Genomic DNA, 17,595 nt, shown 5'->3' on the forward strand with positions numbered 1-17,595 from the left:
CCAGAAGCCTCACTTCAAATAGGACATGGACAAAATTGAGAGGGTGCAGAGAGTGACAAGGATGAACCAGGATCTGGGGACCAAGCCCTAGGAGGAAAGGCTGAAGGAAGGTTGAGAGGGGACAAGGTGGCTCTCTTGAAGTATTTGAAAGGTTGTCACTTGGAGGAGGGCAGGAAGAAATTCCTGGTGGTGGCAGAGGAGAGGACTTGCAATAGGTTTATACTCTGAGTAGAATGGTACTGGCTAGATATCAGGGAAATTTTCTTTCACAGTCAGAGTAGTTCAGTCAGTGGAAGGGGCTGCCTATGGAGGTGGGGAGCTCCCCCTCACTGGCAGTCTTCAAGCAGTGGCTGGACAGATCCTTATCCTGGATGCTTGGGGCTGATCCTGCATTGAACAGGGAGTGGGAGTAGATGGCCTGCATGGCCCCTTCCCACTATGAGTCTATGAGTCTAGTTTGGCAGTGAAATGGGTGGCCTAAAGAGGTGGGGAGCTCCCCTTCACTGGTGGTCTTCAAGCAGCGGCTGGACAGATCCTTCTCCTGGATGCTTGAGGCTGATCCTGAACTGAGCAGGGGTGGGACTAGATGGCCTGCATGGCCCCTTCCCACTCTAGGATTCTCTGAGTCTCATTCAGCAGTGGAAGGGGCTGCCTGAGGAGGTGACAATCTTCAAGCAGTGTCCAGCCAGATCCTTATTCTGGATGCTTTGGGCTGATCCTGCCTTCCCTTCCCCCTTCCCACTCTACGGTTCTATGATTCTAAGTGGCCCAGTGGGCTGTCACTCACAAGAAGAGGTTCTCCATGATGTAATGATAGTCTGGTAGATTGCTGTCCGGCAGATAGCAGGCAGCGAAGACAATGATGGCGTTGAGGCCTTCTCCATAATAGCCTGAGAAAGGGAAAAATCAAAAGATCATCGAGGCATTGGATGCTGTGCATGAACAAACCTACCCTTATATGGCCTGGAGCTGGATGGCTCAGGTTAGCCATATCACCTTAGGCCTCGGCAGGTAGTTGGGTGGGAGACCACCGAGGCGTTCTCGGGACACTAGGAGAGGCAGGCAGTGGGGAAATCACCTCTGTGAATCTTAATCTCTTGCTCTGAAAACCCTACAGGCTACAAATCAGATGTGCCTTGATCACATTTACCAACGTCGTCTAGAGCAGGGGTGGGTGAACTGTGGCTCTCCAGATGTCCATGGACTACAATTCCCATGAGCCCTTGCCAGCCTAACTGGCTCCCGGTTGAATTCCGGATCAGACTTAAGGTTCTGGTAATCACATTCAAGGCCATACACAGTCTGGTCCCAGTGTACCTGAGGGACCGCCTCCCCGCCTATGCCCCCAAAAGAGCTCTACGCCCCAGCAATTCCTACTTCCTGGTGATCCTTGCCCCAGGGAAGCTCGCTTGCCCTCAACCAGGGCCAGAGCTTTCACCATCCTGCCTCCCCCCACCTGATCAGGGCCCTGATGGAACTTGAACAGTTCTGCAGGGCCTGCAAAAGGGAGCTCCTCCGCCAGGCATTTGGTTGAGGCCGACCTGTACCATCCCTTCCCAAGGGCCCTCCTCCTGAGCCCCCTCCTAGGGCACCCACTGCAGTTCCACCCAGCCCACTGGGTTATCAGTAGGAGTTACTTTAATGTTAAATTTTTCTACGGTTCCATGTTGCTTGTTGCTTCATTTCATTCATCATTGTTAATCCAAGTTATCTGTACTGTTCCTGTTCTGTTTCATGTGAACCGCCCTGAGCCTTCGAGGAGGGCGGTATACAAATATAACAAATCAATCGATCAATCAATCTGGAGAGCCACAGTTCACCCACCCGTGACCTACAGTGGGGGTTGTTAACCCTTGGCCCACGGCCCGGTATCGGGCCGCGAAGGCCTCGATAGCAGGCTGCCAGCGGCCATGCCTGCCTCTCCCCCCCCCTGCAGCGAGAAGTTCACCAGGCCACGAGAGAAGCGGCTGCCAAATTGGCCACTTCACTCGTGGCCCGGCTAGCTTTTTGCTGCTACAGGGGGGGGGGGGAAGAGGCAGGCACGGCCACTGGCACGCCGGCAGACACAAACACGCATGCGCAGCACCCGGGCTACCATTTGGTGGTCCCATTTGGGCTACCATTTGGTGGTCCCCGACCATCAAATGGTTGGGGACCGCTGATCTACAGCATTGCTGGAATCCCTGAGTTTGGAACAGCTGAATAGATACTTCTTCCCACCTCTGCCACCGGTCTCCAAGCGAGTGGGATCATCCCGGCTGCTCTCCACCAGAACAGGCCCTTTGGAAAACCCTTCCTTTGAGCGTGCCCCTGGGGAACAACAACCCTCACCTCCGTGCGTCACCACCCGCATGTACGGCTTGATCATCTGCAGATCGATTCGGTGCTCCTGTTCGCCAATGATGACCGTCCTCCACAGGCGGCCGTTGGTGGCACTGCCGTCTTCCGTGGCTCCGTCCCCAAACAAGTCCGCGCTGTCTCCGGGCATGTTTTTGGCCGTGGCCACGGGAGTATCGTCTGAGAGACACCGAGAAACACGGCTGAGTTATTTGTGAGTTTTCTGTTTCAAACACGCCAAATTATACTATTTCAATGCACTTTGCAACAGAATTTTAGAAGGAGTTGGTTTTATACCCTGCATTTCTCTGCCCAAAGGAGTCTCAAAGTGGCTTGCAATCTCCTTCCCTTCCTCACCCCAGAACAGACACCCTGTGAGGTGGGTGAGGCTGAGAGAGCCCTGAGATTCCTGCTCGGTCAGAACAGCTCTATCAGGACTGTGACTAGCCCAAGGTCCCCCAGCTGGCTGCACGTGGAGGAGGAGCAAGTGGTCTCATACATATTACACAAAGGTAAATCACAGTAACAGCCATCGAAATAACCTAAAATCTGTTGACTCCCAAATAAGTCTACTTACTGCAAGAAAAGCCTTCACCAGGGTATATTCTGCATGGGGGTTTTTACCCACTGCCAGCGCAAATAAATCCCTGCTGTCTACACTGAATTTGATTTCCACTTTGATTTGAGGCGCTTTAAATTTTCCCTCTGCAACATGCATGATTGATCTAGAGTGACCCTACCTTTCCCCCCACAATATCCTGGAGTGGATATAAGCCTTGATATTTCAAAATATCCATGAGTAAATGTGTAGATGTCTCCTGTTTGCGAATTAACTCACTGCTCCCTGATTGGCCAGGGCGTAAGTTCAAAGACTTCCTGGTTCCCAGTTGCAAGGCTTGTCTTAAAGTGACTGCGCTCCAGAAGCCCTAACTTCTCTCAGCAGAGATTTGCCTCTTGGATTTATTCCCCCTCCTCGTTCAAGAAAAAAAAAGAGAGAGAGACTCCTGCTGCGCTTGGCTCCCCTCCCCGATCTGAGCTTCGCCAATCAAGTGCAGAGCACTTTCTGTTTCAATGGGGGGGGGGGACAGATTGAGGAAGACCCGAGTTCAAATCGATCTGAATTCAGCAGGATCCACAACATAAAAATCAAAGTAAGTGTAGAATCAGCCCAGATTAATGTAGTGCAGGTTATCTTTTCTCTGCCTGATGGAAAATTTCCACAGAGCTGTGAAGCCCATTTCAGCCGAAACAAACACACTACAAAGATGAGAGTCCTAAACAAACTAAGAACCAACAGAATTCCCAGGGATATTTCGTATATTTTCACCCAGTGTCCATTAGAGTTCACCCAACTATCTTACATGTTGGTAAGTGAGCCAGCGTGGCGTAGTGGTTAAGAGCGGCAGCTTCTAATCTGGTCGCTGGGTTTTGATTCCCAACTCCTCCTCCACACACAGCCTGCTGGATGACCGTGGGCCAGTCACAGTCCTGGTAGCGCTGTTCTAACCAGTCCTGTTAGTCTCACCCTCCCCTCCCTCACAGGGTGTCTGTTGTGGGGAGAGGAAGAAAAGGCAATTGTCAGCCACTTGGAGACTCTTGCGGGTAGCAAAAAGCAGCATATAAGACCAAACTCTTCCTCTTCTTCTTCTCCTCATTTTCATATTGCAAATCAATCTGGCAGTCCACAGTTTTGCATAAGGATATTTTAAAACAAATGACAAATCTAGACAAAGTTGGACCATAAGGAAGGCCGAGCACCAAAGAATTGAGGCTTTTGAACTCTGGTGCTGGAGAAGGCTCTTGCGAGTCCCTTGGACTGCAAGGCGAACAAACTGGTCAGTCCTAGAGGAGATCAGCCCTGACTGCTCCTTAGAAGGCCAGATCCTGAAGATGAAACTCAAATACTTTGGCCACCTCATGAGAAGGAAGGACTCCCTTGAGAAGAGCCTAATGCTGGGAGCGATCGAGGGCAAAAGAAGAAGGGGACAACAGAGAATGAGGTGGCTGGATGGAGTCACTGAAGCAGTCGGTGCAAACTTAAATGTACTCCGGGGAATGGTAGAGGACAGGAAGGCCTGGAGGATCATTGTCCATTGGGTCGTGATGGGTCGGACACGACTTCGCACATAACAACAACAACAACAATTTTAAAACAAACTGCTCAGCCTTAACATTCGTCCAATTAGTTGACGTATTTACACATTTACTCTGGTGGACAAAGACATTATTGTGACTCAGTATTTCCTGCTAATCTATGAAGAAGAGTTGGGTTTTATACCCCGCTTTTCACTGCCTGAAGAAGTCCCTTTCTCTCCCCACAAAGGACACCCTGTGAGGTAGGCGGGGCTGAGAGATGTTACTGCTCTGTGAGACCAGCTCTAACAGGACTGTGACTAGCCCAAGGTCACCTAGCTGGCTGCATATGGAGGACATATGTTATATATGCCAGTGGTCCCCAACCTTTTTATCACCGGGGACCACGCAACGCTGGGGACCACTCACCGGGGACCACTCAATGCCTTTTACTGAGGCCCGGTGGGGGGGGTACCCTCTACCCTCAACCACTGCCCTAACACTCTCTGACTCTGGTCGCTATGGTAATGTATAAACATCCCTTCAAAATAAGATACAGCCATGCCACAACAATGAAGTGTGTTGTAAAGGGCTGGGGGGGGATGAAGTAAAGGGCCGGGGGGGGGGGGAGAAGGCGGCCTTTGGGGCTCACCTCCAATTAGTCGAAGCACCACATGTGGTCCTCGGCCCACAGGTTGGGGATTGCTAATATAGGCTACTGACGAGATTCTCCACTTACTGTTAGCTTTTCACAGTATTCTGTATAGTCCTGGATTGTATATTCCTCAGTTCAAACTTTATTACAGTTGTTCAGACCAAGTTATATGAAGTTAATACATAAAAGACCAAAATAATATGGTCATTTGATATAATGCAATTTTAAAAAGATCATAAAATAGAACTTAAAATTATGCTACTTTAGAGCATCGGATTTTTATGGCGGCGGCACAAAACCTAGCCAGCTGAGTAGTCACCTGAAGGGGCCTCATCACTTAGCAGCCTCTTTGCTTGATCTACATCATGATGTTCGGGCAACTTTTTAAGGAGAGGTTCAATCAAGTTGCTACGAATGTCTACACAAGCAGGGCAGTGGAACAATATATGCTCTCTTGTATCGATTTTGCCACTCCCACAAAAACATTGCCTCAGGGTAAGCGGAATGTCCTTATAGCGACTACAAGAGCTGAAGGCAAGACGGAGCATCTTGCAAGGGTAAATGCCCTTCTTTGCTTACTTATTACCAGCTGGGAGATTGTATATTCCTGTTATTACTGTGTGTGCTGTTTTTGCCTCAAGCAAAAACTAAGCCTGACGTAGGATGTTTTATAGCCCTGCCCAGACAGGGGGAAACCAATGGGCTTCTCAAAGACAATGTCCCATTCCACACACATGGGAGAATGCAATTTCATTGTGCTTTTGCAGCAGGATTTTCCTATGCGGATCAGGAAAATCCACTTCTGAAGAACACTGGAAGTGCATTATCCCACATGTGCGGAATATGCCTTAGGGCAGGGGTAGTCAAACTGAGGCCCTCCAGATGTCCATGGTCTACAATTCCCATGAGCCCCTGCCAGCATTCGCTGGCAGGGGCTCATGGGAATTGTAGTCCATGGACTTGTGAAGGGCTGCAGTTTGACTACCCCTGCCTTAGAGACTCCCAAGATGTTGGAAGTCCCAACTGCTATCTCTGTCAGCTCTTGATCGCCAGGTCGAAAGCCAGCATCCCTTGACTCAGACAAGCAATGCCTCAAGATGGTGGGCTTTCCCCACCTCTGTTCTCTTACCTTCCCACTCCAGTTCATTCCCATTGCCTAGGAATTCGAGGGAGTCTGTCTCGTCCGGGGTTTCGATGTCATCCACATTAATGTCCAGGTCATCTGGGGTGTCCAGGAAGTCATCCGACAAGAGGGAGCCTTCACTCTGATCCAGAGAAATGTTGATTTCCGGGGCAACGAGAGTCTTCCGTTTATGATGTGCCCCGTTACTAAAATTTAACGTATTTGGAGGTGCTGAGGGTTAAAAAGAAGGGGGGAAAGTTAGTCCAGAACTGAGATGATATTCGTAGAAGAAAAGTCACTGCAATGATCCTAGTAAATAACCTGATGGGAATTTCAGTGATCCAATGGCATTATTGTAACTTTACATACTTTAATTAATGGGTTAGATCAGCCTTTTTCAACCATTGGCCCATGGAGGAACCCCTGAAATACGTTTCAGGTGTTGAGAAACCCCGGATGTAGTGACATGTTCCTTCAAAAAAGGGGCATGGGAGTAAAATTCAGGAGCCAGCCGATCAATTGATCAGACATTTACTTTTTCCATTATTTAGAAAGAGACTAGCGCTGTAGAGCAACAGAGGAAGAGGGCTCCATTGACGTTTAGTGATGTCAGTGGCCAGCCAAACTTCTGGGAAAGGCCACAGAGTTCCTGGGGATTTCCCTGGACTATACTGAGAAACTATAAAAACGAACTGTTTTTTGTTCCCTGCTTTTTACTACCTGGAGGAGTCTCAAAGTGGCTTACAATCGCCTTCCCTCCCTCTCCCCACAACAGGCACTCCATGGGGGTAGTTAGGCTGAGAGAGCTCTGGGAGAACTGGGACTGGTCCAAGGTTACCCTGCTGGCTGCATGTGGAGGAGGGGTGGGGAATCAAACCTCCGGATTAGAGGCCCTTGGGCTGATTGGGGACTTTTGTTATTGTTGCTCATCGTTTTTAATAAAAATATTTGTTTAGGTGGTAGCAGCATTCTTGAAGCTATGTTATAAATAACAGCAGGGTTTAAAAAAATCATTTAAAACGCTGTCATAAAAATGATGGAAATCAATAAGTGGTTGAGTAAAAGGAGCAGGAGGTTAAAAATTGCTCAGCACAAGGAGACCATGAAGGCTTTCTAAAAGGTGGGGGGCACCAAATGGCCCAACAGTACGATAAAAAAACATTTCTAAAAAGACTTCAGAGCAGGGCGGTCGATCAAACCTTCTGACCAAAGCCAACAGGAAGGCATGCTACAAGAATGCTACAAGGGGTTTTGATTCCGGGAGGCCATCTCCAGCGGCTGTGCTCCCTGCCTTGGCTCTCTCTGCCTCGCTTCTGAGATGGGGCACATACTGGGCCAGGTCCTCTGAAGAGCATCTTCATTATCTTCATTATCATTATTATTTGAATTTTTTACCCGCCACTTTCGGCAAAGCTGGTTCATGGAGGGTTACAAGTTAAAATAAGTAAAATACAAATCCCCTACCCGCCTCCAAAACATGACAGTTAACAAAATTCAAACCCAGCAAGAACACAATGGCAGACCAACCCCCCACCTACCCCCGCTGGGAAGCTGGGAGGAAACTGCTGGCCACCATTCTTGGAATATGGTGGAATCCCTTCCCTCCTTACTCCTCCTGGCCTCACCCATAGACCCAGCGGAAGAGCTCCATTTTACAGGCCCTGTGAAAAGCCGATAGCTCCCGCAGGGCCCGCAGCTCCTCCGGGAGCTCATTCCACCAGGTTGGGGCCAGGACCGAAAAGGCCCTGGCCCTAGTTGAGGCCAGGCGAGTCTCTTTGGAGCCAGGAATGACCAGTAAGTTGGAACCTGCAAAGCACAAGGCCTTGAGGGGGACATAGAGTGACAGGCAGGGTAACTCCCTGCTGTTGTGAGGCAGGGAATGCACAAAGCCATCTGTGTCGCTAGCAAGGTGCACTTCCAGCACTGTACTTACACAATGTGTTCTCGTTTGGTCCACCCAAAGACTCCATTCCTGCCACTTCGGGGAGAGGCCTGTAGAAATGGATATAAAGGGTAGGGAGAGAGATGTGAGATTGTTGATCTACTAACCTGTATAAGTAACCCAACACTAAATTCAGCTGCTGTAGCAGAAGATTGGAGAGTAGCAAATGAGACACCAGTTTTTAAGAAAAACTCAAAGGGAATCAGGAAATTACTGGCCAGTCATTCTAATATCTATCCCAGGCAACTTATTGGAAATGGTAATCAAAGCTAGAATTGTTAGGCACACAGAGGGACAAGGACTGCGAAAGGAAAATCAGCATGGCTTTCGCAAAGGCAAGTCCTGCCTCATTAACCTTTTAGACTTCTTTGAGAAAGTGATCAAGCATGTAGACAACAGGTGGCATCAGATACTGGGACTTTCAAAAGGCTTTTGACAAGGTACCTCACCAACGACTCTCGAGTCAATTTAGCAGACATGGGATAAGAGGACAGTTCTTTTATGGATTAAAAATTAATTAAATGATGGGAAGCAAAGAGTAGGAATCAAAGGACAGTTCTCACAATGGAGGGGAGTAAGCAGTGGGGTACTGGGGCTGGTACTATTTAATTTATTCATTAATGATCAGGAACTGTGGGTGAGTAGCATAGTGGCCAAGTTTGCAGATGACACCAAATAATTCACGGTGGTGAAAGCCAAAGCTGACTGTGAAGAGCTCCAAGAGGACCTCCACAAACTGGGTGAGTGGGTGACAATGTGGCAGGTCAAGTTCAGTGCTGATAAGTGCAAAAGTGATACACATAGGGACAAGAAACCCCAACTTCCAAGTATAGGCTAATGGAATGTGAAGTAGCTGAAATGGAGAGAGGAAAAGATCCTGGGTTTGTAGTTGATAGCTCAGTGAATGTGGCGACTCAGTGAGCTACAGCACTGAAAAGGGCAAACGCTGTGTTAGGGATTATTAAAGGTAAAGGTAAAGGTAACGGTATCCCCTGTGCAAGCACCGAGTCATGTCCAACCCTTGGGGTGATGCCCTCTAGCGTTTTCATGGCAGACTCAATACGGGGTGGTTTGCCAGTGCCTTCCCCAGTCATGACCGTTTACCCCCCAGCAGCAAGCTGGGTACTCATTTTACCGACCTCGGAAGGATGGAAGGCTGAGTCAACCTTGAGCCGGCTGCTGGGATCGAACTCCCAGCCTCATGGGCAGAACTTTCAAGCTGCATGACTGCTGCCTTACCACTCTGCGCCACAAGAGGCTCTTGTGGATTATTAGGAAAGATTATTAGGGATTATTAGGAAAGAATAAAATGGCCAACATTGTAATGCCCCTTTATAGATCCATGGTGCAGCCTCATTTGGAATACGGTGTGCAGTTCTGGTTCTGGTCGCTCCAAAGGGACACTGCAGATCTGGAAAAGTACAGAGGATGACATCTAGAAGGACTAGGGGATCGGAGCCCTTTTTGTCTGGGACAAAAGGTTTACAAAAGAAAATACGTGTGTATGTGTGTGTGTGCGCGCGTATGCGTGTGTGCGCATGATAGAGGTTTATGAAATTATGAATGGGCTGGAGAGAGTTGACAAAGAGAAACATGTCTCCGTCTTATAAAATCAGCACTGGAAGGGGCCATAGGGCCATCGCATCCAACCCTCTGCTCAGTGAAGGATCAGCCCAAAGCAGCATCCATGAGAAGTCTCTGTCCAGCAGCTGCTTGAAGACGGCCAGTGAGGGGGAGCTCACCACCTCCATAGGGAGCCCATTCCACTGCTGAATTACTCGGACTGTGAACATTTTATTCCTGATTTTTAGCCTGTACCATTCTGTGCAGTTTAAATCCATTGCTGCAGGCCCCATCCTCTGCTGCCAACAGGAACCTTCCCCCCCCCCATCTATGAGACAACCTTTCAAATCCTTCAAGAGAGCCATCCTGTCCCTTCTCAACCATCTCTTTTCCAAGTGTAACATTCTGAGATCCCTCAGCTTTTCCCTCTAGGGCTTGGTCCCCAGGCCCTGGATCCTCCTCCTCCCTCTCCTCTTCACCCTCTCAATTTGGACCACCTCTTTTTTGAAGTGAGGCCTCCAGAACTGCACACAAGGCTCCAAGTGCAGTCTGATGAATGCAGCATACGGTTGGGACTATGACATCTTGCAATTTTGACGTGATGCCTTCGTTGATACAGCCCAAGACTGTATTTGCCTCATCACATTGTCTGCTCACACTCAGCTCACAGTCCAGAAGTACCCCCAAGATCTCGTTCACACACACTGCTACCCAGAAGTGTATCTTCCATCCACTATGCATGCTTTTGTGGGTGTGTGTGTGTGTGACCACATGTGGAACTCTGCTTGTAGAACTGATGGATCTCTTGCAAGGAAGAGGCAACTAGAGGGCAGAGGCCATATACAATATTCATCTTCACACTGCTTCAGTTGATGATTTCAGGTGGATAGCCATGCTAATCTGGCATTGCAGGACCAAATTGTCGTCTAGTGGCACCTTAGAGCAGGGGTAGTCAAACTGCGGCCCTCCAGATGTCCATGGACTACAATTCCCAGGAGCCCTTGCCAGCATTCGCTGGCGAATGCTGGCAAGGGCTCCTGGGAATTGTAGTCCATGGACATCTGGAGGGCTGCAGTTTGACTACCCCTGCCTTAGAGGGAAGGCAGCATGGTGTAGCCCAGTCTCCTCAGATCCTGGAAGTTAAGCAGCGCTGATACTTGGATGGGGGCCACCATGGGAGACTCTGTTTTTCCCTTGCCTTGAAAGCCCCCTTCTGGGTCCCCAATAGTCAGATGTGAATTGATGTGACTTCATACACAAGCGCACGCACACACACAAACACACACACACACACACGTACTTTGAAGGCCAACAGAATTTGGAGTCTGAGCTCTTGCGAGCCAACACTCACTTTGTCAGAATCAGTCCGGTTCTGTCCATCTCACTGGCCTCTCACAAGACCTGATCCATCGGAAGCAAATTCGGCTGCGTGATTATTGGGATTAGGGGATTATCTCCCACCCGGCCTGCAGTCATCTATTATGAAATCCTCTGTACTGTGATCAGAGGCACGTCTGCTTCAAGGCCAGTTGTTTTGCCCAGCAAACAGAAACGCCAGGATTGCTAAGAGCGACAAAACGTTTGCGATGTGCAAAAAACGCGCACCCGATTTCTTTGTTCCCCTGCAAGGAAATTAAACGCACTGGCCTCGAAACCTGCAGCATCAACAGCTCAGCTAGGCCTCCAGTTATTTAAAAACATCGCATGTTTTCACGGCATTACTTTGTGCAAGGAAATAGGAAAACCTAACTCTCTCCCCCCCCCCCCCAATAAAGCTGTCTTTCCTTACCTTCTGGAAGCGATGCCTACCCTGAGCCAGTTCCAAATTTCGGATTTTCACCATTCCCTTTTCTTTCCCATTTGATTGATGTAGTTGCTTGCGTGAGCACAGGAATGTTATTTTCTAGTCCCCCCCCCCTTTTAGAGTTTCCTGATCAACACAGCTGATCCAGAGGGTCATGTGTCACCACTTTGGACAGCCCCGAACATGTGATGCTTCAGCTTTGCCATATAAGGTACCTGCTCTTGCCGGTGACTAGCTAGTGGCTTACTGAGCATGCTCCCTGCATCCCAAACCTCCAGCATCATTCAAGGGTCGTAACGAGGCTGAACTCTGGCAAGCAGACAGGGAGGTGGAACCTTTTGTTCGGAGGGAGTTGGGGGTCTTTTCCCAATCCACCGCCTCAGCTCCTTCTTATCTTCTCCATGGAGGAATGTTGATTTCCAGGGCAACGATCTGGTATCCGGTGAAAATATCCCCTTTCCAGACAGCTCAATTCTCACGCGCCTGGCTGGGCTCTGTCTCTGCCAGGGAGGTTTGCCGCCAGATGGAGTAATCCAGGGGTAGTCAAACTGCGGTCCTCCAGATGTCCATGGACTACAATTCCCAGGAGCCCCTGCCAGCGAATGCTGGCAGGGGCTTCTGGGAATTGTAGTCCATGGACATCTGGAGGGACACAGTTTGACTACCCCTGGAGTAATCTCTGGCAGGCCAAGACACGTCCCAAGCCTATTCATGCCACTGCATTCACATCTAGAGACAATGTTTAGTGTCCTGGAAAACAACCTGAGCATTTTTTGGATGCAAAACGAGCCCTAAAATAATATTTTAAATAAACTATCGATAACTGGTTGTTTGGATTCTTTGCAATGCACCCCCCGCCCCCAGCATGGTGTGCTGGTTAAGAGAGGCTGCCTCTAATCCTGACTCTCCACTCATCTTCCACGTGTAGCCAGCTGGGTGACCTTGGGCCAACCACAGTTCTCTCAGAGCTCTCTCAGCCCCACCTACCTCAAAGGGCATCTGCTCTAGAGAGAGTAAGGGAAAGTTGTTTGTAAGCCACTTTGAGATGCCTTTGGGTAGTGAAAAGCAGGGTATAAAAGCCCAGCTCTTCTTCTGATGCTGGTCTTCCCCTGGCAGAGTCAACCTTCCTTGGTTGGTCATCCCCTGAACCAGAAATTTGATATGTGTTTAATGACTTCATGTCAGTCCTCCCAGTGGGGACCAAAAGTGGCTCTCATTATTCTTTTCTAGATTTTATCCTCACAACAACCCTGTGGGGTAGGGAAGGTAAAGGCTGTCGGGCTGGCCCAGCTTCCATGGCAGTGGAGACTAAAATTCTAACCACTACACCACACAGTCTCTTACATACATTCAAAGCTGCTGTAGGACACATGAAACTGCTTGCAGTTTCCCTGGAAAAAATAGGTGCGAGGAGGAGGAGGAGGAGGAAGAGGAGGAGGAGAAAGAGGAGACGAAGAAGAAGAGCTGGTTTTTATACCCTGCTTTTCAGTACCCAAAGGAGTCTCCAAGCAGCTTACGAAGACCTTTTAGAATCATAGAATCATAGAATCATAGAATCATAGAGTTGGAAGGGGCCATACAGGCCATGTAGTCCAACCCCCTGCTCAACGCAGGATCAGCCCAAAGCATCCAAGAAAAGTGTGTATCCAACCTTTGCTTGAAGACTGCCAGTGAGGGGGAGCTCACCACCTCCTTAGGCAGCCTATTCCACTGCTGAACTTCTCTGACTGTGAAATTTTTTTCCTGATATCTTAGTTTAAAGTTTAAACCCATAGTTTAAACCCATTACTGCGTGTCCTCTCCTCTGCATCCAACAGAAACAGCATCCTGCCCTCCTCCAAGTGACAACCTTTCAAATACTTAAAGAGGGCTATCATGTCCCCTCTAAACCTCCTTTTCTCCAGGCTGAACATTCCCAAGTCCCTCAACCTATCTTCATAGGGTTTGGTCCCTTGGCCCCAGATCATCTTCGTCGCTCTCCTCTGTACCCTTTCAATTTTATCTACGTCCTTCTTGAAGTGAGGCCTCCAGAACTGCACACAGTACTCCAGGTGTGGTCTGACCAGTGCCGTATACAATGGGACTATGACATCTTGTGATTTCGATGTGATGCCCCTGTTGATACAGCCCAAAATGGCATTCGCCTTTTTTACTTTCCTTCCTCTCCCCACCACAGACGCCCTGTGAGGGAGGTGGAGCTGAGAGAACTGCTCTGTGAGGACAGCCCTAAGGGAGCTATGACTAGCCCCAGATCACCCAGTCAGCTGCATGTGGAATGGGGACTCAAACCCGGTTCTCCAGATTACAGGTCGCGCTCTTAACCACTACACCATGCTACCCTTAACAACTGTGCTACATTGGAGGGGGAATTCTATGTCATCATTCCCTAGGGAGGCCCTTCCCCTCTGCGAATCTGTAGTAATTTTTGCCAGTCTGATTTGGCCACCCTACTTTAGAGCAGTACACGTGAACTCAGCCATAGCTAGTTGAGGCCGTGGACTCAGAGCTATATTCAGATCCTGCCAATTTTTACAGAGACGGACAGGTTTGTAGACCCTCCTAGGGAGCGAAAGCCCCTCAAGGCATTTCCCAAGCAGAAGCGAATGTGCAAAACTAACTCCAGGTGACAACCAGCAAGTGACTCCAACCAAACACACACAACGCATTTTGGACAGGCTAACCACAAAGACTTACTAAAATATAGCCCCATTATACTGCTAGGGAACCCTGAGGCTTAAATGCCACAGACTTGCTCACAGAAGTGAGGACCAACAACAGCAAAAATGGGTGTTTGACACAAACCCCCAAACTATAATCTACCCACAGATCTCATTCCAACAACAGGCTGACATCTGAATATTAAACCAACAATATTCAGAGGCCAACATCTGAATATTAAAACATATCAACCTTGAAGCAACATTTGAAACATGGCATATGTAAAGCAATTCAATAAAAACATAAAGACGATTATGCACAGAGGGAAAAAGCTGGGCCAGCGCCTGCATGACAGTGGGGCAAATCCCCCCCCCCCCCCAATGCATGACATGGCTGCTGGCCCAACCGCCTCCTGGCCCTGGCCCACTTTAGGGCCTCTGATGCCCCAAATGGAACCTTGCAGACCAAGAAAGCTTCATTCAAGATATAAACTTTTCTGTTAATGCACACTTCTTCAGATTATGTATCGATCTGTCTATCTACCATCTGTCTGTTTAGTTTAGCTATAGGTAGTTGAAGAAGTGTACTTTCACACAAAAGCTTCTATCTTGAGTAAAACTTTGTTGGTCTTAAAGAAGCCACGGGCTATAAACACACAAAACACTGATGCCACGGGGAGGGCCAATAACTGGGCGATGTTAAAGAAACAAAGTTTTCACCCACTGGCAGAAGATGAGGGAAATCAACAAATCTCCCTGGGAAGGGAGTCCCAAGGTTTTGGCACCACGATGGAGTAATTTCTTGACTTGCCAAGTGACTGGCCTCAGCTGGTAGGACCACACAAAACAGAGCCTTCAAAGAGTGGAGTGGAGTGGATGGCTAGGTTTGTATAGGGGAGGGGGGTTCTTAAGGTACATCGGCTGCAATCCCTATAGCAAAGTCAATACCAGCACCTTGAAATGGGCCCACAAGGAATCAGGAGTCAGTGTAGGTAGATCAAAAACTGGAGTTATATGTTCCCTACAATTCTTTCCAGCCAACATACGGCCTGCAGGACTCTAAGCCAACTTTAGCTTCCAGATGGTCTTCAAGGGCAGCCCCATGGGCATCACACTGCAGTAATCTAAACTAGGTGTCACTACAGCATGCACCACAGCAGTAAGATGTTTCCTGCCAAGGAATGGCCCAGCTGGCCCACCAGCCACAGCTGGTAAAAGGCATCCCTTGCCAATGATGCCACCTGCTTATCCAATGAGAGTCCAGCAGCACCCCTAAGCTATGAGCCTGCTCCTTTAGGAAGAGTGCAGCCCCATCCCAAACAGGAAATGTCCTGTTTCCTGGGTCAGCCCTCCCCCATCATCACCACACCCATTTTGTTCAGATTATGTTTCAGAGTCCTGTTCTTCTGTCTTCATTCTGTTGTGGAGGCAAGCAGGGAGGAAGTGTGCTCAAAGCAGCATGAAGTCTCTACTCGAGCCATTTGGGATACTGATGGAGATCATCTGAAAAACATCCGGAAGTTCCTGTTCTAACTATGCTAAATACACTATGCTAAACACACTATGCTAAATACACACCACCTCCGATGCCCCCTGCAGGCCATTCTTCCTATCCTTTTAAATCATGCACACTACAGATACTGCATATTCCAGGTGTGTGTTGAGTCTGGTAGAAGCATGAGATAGAGCTGAGAGTCATCCACTTATTGGTGGTTTATCCAGTTGGCCACATCTTACTAGGCTCTTACTTGGCCTTAATCCACAAAACAAGAAGCTGCCCCCCCCCCCAAATGTGCATTTCCTCAGAGTGGTTCCTGCTAAAGTTGAGCTTATTCCTCTGCCCGCTCGGGTGTAGGCAGTGAAAAAATTATCATGCCATCAGCCCATTGAAAACGAACTCTTCCCACCTTTTCTTCTCACCTTTAAATTACTGAAACATGATACCTAGGTCCCAGCTCATTCACACTCCACATCAGGTGCCTACTTGAGAAAGGAAGTGGAGGGGGGTACCAGCTTGTCTTGAGGAGAACGGCAGGAAGAGGCTCCCATGGGTGACAAGAAAACCAGCGATTGCTGGTTTTATTTTTAAACATATTTTAAAAATCGGTTAAGCATGTATCGTGTGATGGGACCATATAGGGTCATGTCGACCTGCTGCCCTTTCCCAAAATGGCAATGACGGGCCCGGGGGGGGGAGGGGAGGGGAAGGGGAGGGACCCCAGGTGGGCGTGTCCACAGCTCTGCTCCCCAACCAACTTCTGCATGATCGAGCCACTGTTGTGGTTCCTCAAAGCCCGAATAATGTTTCAGGGGTTTCTGAACATTCAAAAGGTGAGAAAGGCTGGCACAAAGAATCAGACCGGCCTTTGGCCACCTCCAGCCAAGAACCCGCAGTGGCTCGGGCCGAGGGAGGCCTTTCCCAGCCGTATACACAGGGTGGGAATTTGGGACCTCCGGCATGCAAAGTGTGCATGAGTGTCCCCGCCCCCTTCCCCTGGGGCTGCAGACAGAGGCTCATAGATCCCCACTGCAGCTGGGCCTTTCACAGACGAGCGCATTAAGCTAATGATCCAGGGGAAAGGAAGACGGGATGCTGGCTCTGCTGGACGGCTCCATCTGCTCCGGAGCCTTGTGCCGCAGCAGCTGGAAGGAGACAAGGGCGCCAACTGTCCGAGGGGACACAGGATGACTGTGACCCTCCGCAGGGGCTAGCTGCAGCTGAGAAGGGCCTCCTTTTCACCAGCAGGACACATTTGACCCAGCTGGGTATGCCCAGCATCGGAGTACAGCAGCCTTCCTGTGCGCTGGGTGCCCAGGGGAGATATATCTGTAATTTGATTTATAGCGTTTCTGGATCCCTTTGCACAAAAGCACTCAAGGCCGTGAAAGACTAAACGAAGCAGCCATGCAAGCAGGACAGTCGATCAGAAAGGAACTGTGTGTGTAGAGCACCGTCCCGCTGCAGCCGATTAATGGTGGCCCCCCCCCTATAGAAGTAGGTTTGCCACCTTCCAGATGGTGGCTAGAGGTCCTACTATAGGTCAGCTAACAGGGCTATCCACCTTGATGGACCTCGCAGGCCTTTTGTGAGAGTAAGTTAGGAGAGAAAGGATCACATGACTGTCCGCAAGGGTAGAAATATTAGGAGGGACGGAGAGGGAGGATGTATGGTGTACAGAGAGAACAGATTGGCTGTGCTGGTCATTTTGCTATTGATGGAGTGACCATTTTAGGCCTCCCTCTTTAGCGTGTTCTGCCATTTGAGAAATGGAGGGTGACCTTTGTACAGATGAAGATGTATTGCAGGGACCTTGATACAGACTAGAAGACCTGCAAGGTGTCTTGGCAGCTTGCCTGTACAGAGAAAGAAAATAACCTGTGCCTGAAATGAGAAAGAATGCTACGTGATTGAGCTAACTGAGCAATGCTTATTATTAATTG

The 17,595-nt window shown here is 49.1% G+C and overlaps 1 protein-coding gene across 3 annotated transcripts in view; it reads right to left on the minus strand.

Moving 5' to 3' along the window:
• ATCAY (ATCAY kinesin light chain interacting caytaxin) overlaps window positions 1-17,595 on the minus strand; it is a 45,745-nt gene that overhangs the window by 17,106 nt on the left and 11,044 nt on the right. For 2 of the 3 annotated variants that reach the window (XM_077331672.1, XM_077331671.1), the window contains exons 3-6: window positions 8,122-8,180; window positions 6,195-6,419; window positions 2,332-2,517; window positions 788-890 (exon numbers count right to left, since the gene is read on the minus strand). In XM_077331672.1, the coding sequence (XP_077187787.1) occupies window positions 788-890; window positions 2,332-2,517; window positions 6,195-6,419; window positions 8,122-8,180 (573 nt within the window). Of the gene's footprint in view, window positions 1-787; window positions 891-2,331; window positions 2,518-6,194; window positions 6,420-8,121; window positions 8,181-11,482; window positions 11,663-17,595 lie in introns of those variants that run through there. The other variant, XM_077331673.1, reaches the window with a different exon arrangement.

The sequence above is a fragment of the Paroedura picta genome, chromosome 4 (assembly GCF_049243985.1).
Source record: "Paroedura picta isolate Pp20150507F chromosome 4, Ppicta_v3.0, whole genome shotgun sequence".
Lineage (NCBI taxonomy): Eukaryota > Metazoa > Chordata > Lepidosauria > Squamata > Gekkonidae > Paroedura > Paroedura picta.